This window comes from Labrus bergylta, chromosome 18, assembly GCF_963930695.1.
Source record: "Labrus bergylta chromosome 18, fLabBer1.1, whole genome shotgun sequence".
NCBI lineage: Eukaryota > Metazoa > Chordata > Actinopteri > Labriformes > Labridae > Labrus > Labrus bergylta.
The window spans coordinates 4,720,387-4,728,671 of record NC_089212.1 but is presented as its reverse complement, the minus strand read 5'-3'; the positions used below and the strand labels follow the sequence as shown (position 1 = coordinate 4,728,671).

The following is an 8,285-nucleotide window of genomic DNA, read 5'->3' as shown; positions in this document are numbered from 1 at the left end:
TATGGTCTTCACTTGAGCTTTTATTATGGCACAGTCTAACATTGTAGTGCTTTACATTCATTTTGGCATTCATTAGTGTGCAAAAAACAGGCGTTCCTAGAGTCCTGAGTACGTTCTTCTTCAGAACGTTAGGACTCCTGGCTATTGCGTACCTGAGACAGCCTTCATTAATGCTTCTCCTGATATTTGTGCGGGAGGTTGAATTTGAAGTCTTGCTGAAATTGAGACTATCTGCAATCTCAGAGGAGGGAAGAAGTGTTTCACTTTGGATGTTTTCTGTCACATTGGGTGTTTCATTGTTCATTTCTGACCAGGCATGAATTCCCCCACTCATTTGGGTCCTAGAGGAGCAAAAACAGTCTCCTTGTATTGAACGAGTGCAGTGTGGAAGGCACAATAAATCCATTTCTCTCATTGGGACTCTTCTGCTGCCTGAAGCGCACATGTGAGGAGTTGTGTCTGCAGAGAGGACTGTGTTGTTTGTAAGCTGGGAAACAACGGGGAAATCTCTCTGGCTGTCTTGTGACATAGGCGGTTGGAATCTGGTACCTGTTGGAAAAAGGAGCATCTGTCAAGGACAATGCTAAAAACAAGAAAGTGTGTATGTAGATGAAGATGTAATACTACTTTAATATGGTAACACCTGATCCTTCTATATATATTTAGATCTAAATGACTTTGTGGTAATAAAGTTGGAATGGAAGTATTTTGATAAGTGTTTTTCATGCAAACAAACTGTTGCAAAAATTACAGCCAGTGTCACATCTGCTGGTTGAAGCGATCTCATTTCACAGCTTTTTGTACCTGTTTGTCATTTAGACTCCAAATTATAGAGCTCAGGTTCAAACATGTAGGAATACGATCAAGATTGTATCTGTCATTGGTTCAATGTACATTTGATTGTCTATATTTCAGTGTGAAAGGGCTGCAAATACAGTGGTATTTACAGAAAATCCTGACTGGGCAGTGATGGAAAAATCTGAGTGTGAGAGGTTTGTACGTACAGCCATGTCACCCACCAATGAGGATCATAGGCCGGTTCTTCATCTTGGAGATATTGAACATTCCTGGAGACGCAAACAGAAGATTGTAACATTTCATGTGGAAGTTTACCCCGACCCTGGTGTGTCTGAAGACAAGTCTACCTGCATGTTGTTTCTTCTTCCTGCCCACTGCTGCTCCGATAATCTGCAGAAGCTCTTCCTCTGATGATCCTGAGCGCAAGAAATCTCTCAAGGACACCTCAGAGTTCCTAAACAAACAAACCTGAAATAAGACAGACAAGGAGGGAACAGAGGACAATAAATGAAGGCTTAGGTCTAAATGACTAATATGTACAAAAAGCTGTGAGACGGGCTGTAAAGTAATCTTAGAGGGAAAATGTGCTTTGTCAAAAGTCCTGTTCAGACTCATTTCTGCAACAGCGCGGTAATTAAGCTCAACCGTCATCTTTGTACATTCATATGGATTTGGCGGCAGCTTAATATTGGTGTCCCAGTTTGTGAATTCACATTGTGTTTCAAAAGCACTAGACAGTCCCTCCAGGATATTGCAGACTGTTTGGGGGATTGTTGCGGCTTAAAATGCCTGATTTTGCGGCAGCTTTTCAAAAAAATAAAAATAAAACGTGTGTGGATTAATTTAATCTTAATTTAAAGTCCCGACTGAAATCGCTACTTTTAGTTAACAACAAAAAATGTAACAAATGTATACATTATTATAAAACCTTTCCCCTCTATTTAAATAATTATTTCATTATTTAAATGCGTCTTTATTGGTTTATTTTATATTCTGTATATTACTGTCTTTCTTTTCTACTTTCCTTTATGTAGCCTACTGTATGCTATTTAGTTATTTAATCTGTCTTTTACTTGATTTACATTGTGATATTGTTTTTTGTTTACCTGACTGTATATGCGCATTACTCTTCTTGAATAAAGTTAAACAAAAAAAACAAAAAAAATGGGTGGATGCGGCCGGTTCGGGAAACATAAATGACACCACTTCCTTACTGAATGAATCAGACGAAGTAGGAACAAATATCTGCCTACTGTGCGTGCCTACTAAATAGTAGGTACTAAACAGTATGCAGCACGGATAGTAGGTACTGTCTACTGTCTACTGCCTACTGACAGATTGAGTAGGTACTTGGCAATTCTGATACAGCCAGGGAATTAACAAACAACATATAAAAGGAAAGAGAGGAGCTGCCAGGATATGGATCATGACAGTAATGTTGCTTAGTGTTCATAATGGATTAATATCCAGGTATTTTACCTGCTCTTTTGTAAAGTGTCTTGAGATAACATTTGTTATGAAATGGGGCCATGCAAATAAAAGTTTGATTTCTTGATTTTTGCAGAGGAGATGAGGGATCTGGCTCAGTGGTGTTACCTCATCATGAAGCAATTTTATCTATCTCAAGAACTCCTGGCACTTGATTTCCTGATTTCTTCTGTGTGTTGCGAGAATGTGTTTGAGATTCATTGCTGTATGAAGGAACAAACTGTTTTATACTGCATACCCGTACTGCCAGTATCGTTTCACTTTTTTAATTTGAACAACACCAGCTGGTTCTATTAGAAAAAATAATTCAGGGGCGCTGGTAGCTTAGTGGTTAGTGTGCGACCCTCTTAGGGAGGCTGTATAGTCCTCTAGGTGAGATGAGTCTAAGAAATGGCTGCTCTCAATCCAGACACTGAGCGAGGGGTGGGGATGAGGAGGAGGGGAAGCAGTGCAATGAAGGGACAGCTTTGTTAAAGTGCACCATCTACTGGACATCTTCTCTCAAAGTTTCAAATGATAGGCGTCTATCTCCTGAAATAAATAAATAAATTACAAATAAGTAAGAATGATCGTTAAGGTTTATTGCTTACTGAAGTTTAATTGGATCAGATGAATCCTCTTTTACAGAAGCTTATTGCAATAACTAGTGAAAATAAAAAAACTCTTGTGTTTTTCTGAATAAATGAGTTAAGCCTCTAGCTAGTTAATAAAAACGGGGCAGTTTTTTTCCCTCTCAATGAGGTATCTAAGTCGTGAATTCAGACGAACGGAAGATTTATATTTTCTCAAGTGAAAGCCATATGTTCTTTATTTTTCCCTCAAAACACACACACACACACACACACACACACACACACACACACACACACACACAGATATGTGTGTAGAAGTGGATAAATCAGAATTCATTCATGTTATTTGATGACAAATTAATCATGTAGATCGTCTACACCAGTAATGTGAATAAGTGCTTATAATAATGATAAAGTTGTGTTTTGATTAATGTTGATAATTTAAATTGAATATCTGTATTATAAATTTTAATTACATTTTGTGTAAATCAGTACAATGACCACATGTGGTGTAAAAGCGCTTTGAGTAGTCGGAAGACTAGAAAAGCGCTTTATAAGTTCAAGTCCATTTACCATTTAGATGGCAGTGAACGCTCATCATAATAAGTGCTAAAGAGAGGGTAGACAGTTACAAGGAACAGAGGGTATTATGGTTTAAAAACTAGATATTTCATATAAAATCTATTAAATAATCTTTAATATAAACATTTAAAAAAATCAAAGTTCTTAACAATTCAAAATAACTAACTTAAGCTTTTTTTAATGATTTTATTTAAAGACTCAAGAACATCAGTTATATGAAACATTTTGATATTAACACTCATGTTTCCTGATTTGAACAGATTACTGATATGTGCAGCTGGATTATAAATCAGTTTAGTATACAGCACTTAAAAACAGCAGAGCTGTACAAAAATAATAGTTAAGTTCCATGCATTATAAACCTTTATACAAAAATAACATTATCTCTATGAAGACGATCAATAGGCATGTTTTTAATGTGATTTCAATGAATAGCTCAAAATGTACACATTGTTTTACAGCACAAATAAATACTAAATGCTATTTCTTTAACAATATCAGCATGAGATGTTCAAGTGGACCCTAGTAAATACCCTCTCTGCATCGTCAGCAAGCACGTTGAGGATCATGTTAAGACTTTTGTAGGTAAAGGTAAAAGAGAGGCCCATTGCTGCTGGGATTCCAAGTATTGGAATGAATCTGGACCCCTCCTCTGCTGCCATTAATGCAACTAAGCTGCCTAATTGAGACAACAACTTCTGTAAAAGTTCAGGAGTTTGATTTACTGTTGCCAGAGGTGACTTGAGGACTTTCCTCAATTCCTCATAAGAAGCCCCTGAGTATTTTGCCATTCTCTTCAGTGATGGGATGTCAAGACCAAACCCAAATCCATATTGTTTGATAACACCGCCTAGCAAGGCTGTATCAACAGCGACAGAAACCCCCGGAACTGGCACAGCTGCTCCAATAGCAGATAGAGTAGCCCAGTATTTGACCTTTGCTTGAAATGCCTTTTTCTTTTCTTTGATCATGTCCAGACTGATATTGGGCATGGCAAGCAGAAAGGCTTCCTTCTTGAGTTCAGGAAGTTCTTCCTTCAGGGTCTCCACTAACAGAGGGAAATCATACAGTTTCAGGTGAAAGCTGGACACCAAGAAGACCTGAGGAGACTTGAGACCTAGATCCTGAAGACCTGTCAGAAACAAAAAGTTATTTGAGGACAGTTTTTTCTCAAAGCAGCAAAACTTCTTAATCATTAAAGTAATTTGATCTTAACAGATAATTACTTTAATCCAATATCTGTACTGGTTTGTAGTTTATATATTTTGACATGCTATAAAACATCAAATAGGAGTTCATCACGATTAAACAAGCTGAGTGTGGCTGCATGTTGACAAAGAAACACTGCTCTCAATTAGACGTCTTTAAATAAGGTCATTGTAGTGTAACAGGTTTTTTTCACACAAGTGCTATAGTAATAGTAATAATATTAAATACATTTAAATATATATATATGTATATATATATATACATATATATATATACACTATACAAAAAGTAAGTAAATGTGTGTTTTGTAGATTATTCCTTTGTTGTAACAATGCTTCTTGGCAATAGATCTTTTACCATTGGAAACTCCTAACATCATAGGAGGCAATCTCAATTTAGACAGATATCAAGATGAGATTCTGCAACCAGTGACAATCCCATATCTCTACAGTCTCCATGACGACAATGCTCGCCCTCACAGAGCGGGGTTTATCGGAGACTTCCTCCAGAATTTGGGAGTGGATAGCTAGAGAGAGACTGCCTGCCTGCAGTTCTGAGTCTTGAAATGCCATAAATTGTCCAGCTGTCTCAGGAATCATTTGAACAGCTTGCATTACAGGTTTAGTTGTGGCAAATAATCCTAGAGCATCTAATTCTCTAATTTTCTTCAACAGTTATTGGGCTCAATTTTGTGAGAAATCTGTCAGTTCCTGAATGTGAGTGTCTTTATGTTGTTTCGTAAACTATGGAAATTAACTTTCCAATTTCATTTCAACGATCATTTTCATAGCTCAATGTATCACATTCATCAATCTATGTTTCTATGTTTATATTAGGCATTGAAGTAGGAAGGAAATAACAGATTGATCCAAGCGTCAACTAAGAGCTCCACCAATTAATAAATCCTTTTGAATTAGTTAATGGTGGTGGTGCATCTTGCATTTGTTAAAACAAAGAAATAATCTACCAAACACAAATGTCCCTACTTTTTGTGCAATGTATATTTATGAGAGAGCGCGAGAGAGATAATTAATGTCAAAAAACATTATAAGCAGTGAAGTAAAACATTTTATTGTTTGATTTTCGATACATCACCAACCCTTGATGCAGTTTTTCCTGATTTGTGTCAGGGTCCATTCTTCATTGAACTCTTTCTGACTTCTTTCCTCGTCACTTATGTTATGGTCAATCTTTGAGCGAACAAAGTAGAACTTCTTCTCCATCTTTTGAATCTCCTTAGCCAGCTTCACATCATTTTCTCTGAAGCGATCAGCTGAGATGATGAAGAAGAAGTCAAACTTTTCAAATCCAACCTTCTTCAGGTACTCAGCAGCAGGATACTTGGAGTACTCAGAGATTCAATTCTGCCAAGACAGGAAGGGGACTGTGTGAAAATAAAAAATCGGAAACTTGATCTTCCCTGCAGGCTGGAGTTGATTTAAGACAAGATTTAACTGTTATCACAGTGCTAAGTACGTCACTGACCAAAAATACTTTACAATCTGTTAATGAATATAACATCAAACACACAAATGATCTTCAAATATGAAATGTTTGTCACCAGCTCACACCAAATATATCTCACAATGAGCAAAATGCTGTGTTTATTTATTAATCTGTTTATTTGTCAGGGACATTACATGTAAGCATTGTTAAATCTAATTAAAGTGCAACAGATGTAATGTATCTAGGACTTCTAGACATGGCTAATTTGCAGTCCTTGTTCTGGGTTAGGCTTTGAGGAAATAACACAGATGATACACCAACACAGTAAAATAGACATACAAACTGACATTTGCAGCAGATAAAGATGCATAACAACAAACAGCAAAGCAGACATAGACACGCAGATTGAAAATAATTACTAACTAAACACATATTTTATGCTATACTCACCAGATCAAAAGATCACTGTACGAGTTGTTATCTTTAAGTGCAGACGCGAAGAAGCATAGAAACAGGAGAAAAGTTTATCAGTCTTGGTCAGCAACCAATCAAAAGTCTTTCTGTGAGTTCAGGACCACCCTTATTTTTAAAGCAGCTGACTTTTAAGAAACATGCTGATTTACAGGAACAGTAGAAGCTGCATGCTCTCATGCCTTCTGCAGGTTAATAATAGCGCAAATCTTTATTGTGGCTGATGCTAGAAATCCTCCTTTTCTACATTTTTAGTTTTCATCAAAGCTTTGTCTGTTCAAAAACTAGTGTTTTTTTGGGAGCCCTTATTGTGTGATATCTTCAGCTTTCAACAGCACTAATAATGGTGAATAATATCAGAAGCATAGGGATGTTTCAGCAGCTCTGAAAAAAATGTGTTTTAGCTTTTTACTAATTTACAAATGTTATTTTTCATGGCAAAAGCTTTCACTTTGATTTCGTACTTCTTCGATTCTTTTCTCAGGTTTATTGAGAGGACAGGAAATCACTCCATGGGAAAGGGAACAAGCACAAAAGATTGTGGTGAGACGTCCTCGTCTCTGAGGTGTTGCATGCAGAAGTTTCTGTGACTGATGATTGCAGCAGCGGTCAACTGGCTGTTTTTTTGTGTCTACAAAAGTTATAATACGTGCTCACTAAGGTGAAACGTTTTAATGACACCGCGCAAAAAAAGGAAAACTCACCACACCAACTCATGACAGTGGGCTACTTCTCAAAGTGTGGGAACGTTTAGTGAGCTGTTTCTCACCTAGGTTTGAATGTTTTAGTGTGTGTGTGTGTGTGTGTGTGTGTGTGTGTGTGTGTGTGTGCGTGTTGTAATTATGTTTATGTAGTAGTTTTTCTGTAGCTTTGTTCATGTGTGTGTGTCTGTATTGTGTGTGTTCAGGTTTGTCTGGTTGTCCTCAGCTTCTAACAGGCTGTGATACATTGTGCAGCTCTAATCTCACATTTTGGTTTTATTCCCAGCAGATACAAGAGAGTTTGTGTGTTGTGTGTTCAAATTCAGGATGTACGTGTGTAATTTTCACTTTAATTAAGTGCTTAAAAAAATGAAATCAGGGCGGCAGTAGCTCAGTGTGTAGGGACTTGGGTTGGGAATTGGAGGGTCGCCAGTTTCCGGAACAAGTCTGGAAATTGGTCTGGTAGCTGGAGAGGTACCAGTCCACTTCCTGAGAACTGTTGAGGTGCCCTTGAGCAAGGCACCGAACTCCAAAACTGCTCTGGAGTGCTCACTGTGGGCAGCCCCCTACTCTGAGACCTTTCCATTAGTGCATGTTCATATGATCCTGTTTGTGCATGTTTGTGTATTTCAGCAAAGGACTGTGATGTCACAAGATAGTTGTGATGTCACTGCCAGCCTGTTATTTGTGTCCTAGAACACACAAACGTCTAGAAACACATAGCTAACACAGCCACAGAGACAAACAGGAGCGAAACAAACCTCATCCCAGTTCAAAGTCTATTATTTTGTCAGGTGTGATTGAGTTTTATAGAATAACAAACACAATGGCAAACAGACAACCGGAGCAGGAATTTCTCTCTATCCAAAAGAAGAGAGCCATGATTTTGGCATCTCTGGTGATAAAAAGATGTGAGATTAAGAAGTTTCACAAAGCTATAGAAGCAAAGGAGCAGGATGTATCACAGCTTGAGCGGCGGCTTGATCGTATTAAAAAAGGTCACAGGGAGTCACTCAAC

The 8,285-nt window shown here is 37.6% G+C and overlaps 1 protein-coding gene and 1 long non-coding RNA gene across 2 annotated transcripts; both read right to left on the bottom strand.

The window, feature by feature from the left end:
• Window positions 1–1,262, bottom strand: LOC109979891 (uncharacterized). Its single transcript, XR_010669132.1, has 3 exons — window positions 1,146–1,262; window positions 1,005–1,067; window positions 1–549 (listed from the first exon to the last, which is right to left on the bottom strand). It is a non-coding gene; the product is annotated as an uncharacterized lncRNA (long non-coding RNA).
• A 2,675-nt stretch (window positions 1,263–3,937) lies between these two features.
• On the bottom strand, window positions 3,938–7,853 carry LOC136183296 (interferon-inducible GTPase 5-like). Its single transcript, XM_065966635.1, has 3 exons — window positions 7,821–7,853; window positions 5,749–5,998; window positions 3,938–4,572 (listed from the first exon to the last, which is right to left on the bottom strand). Exons 1-3 carry the CDS (start codon window positions 7,851–7,853, stop codon window positions 3,938–3,940), a joined length of 918 nt encoding a protein of 305 aa, XP_065822707.1.
• Between the last annotated feature and the right edge of the window lie 432 nt (window positions 7,854–8,285).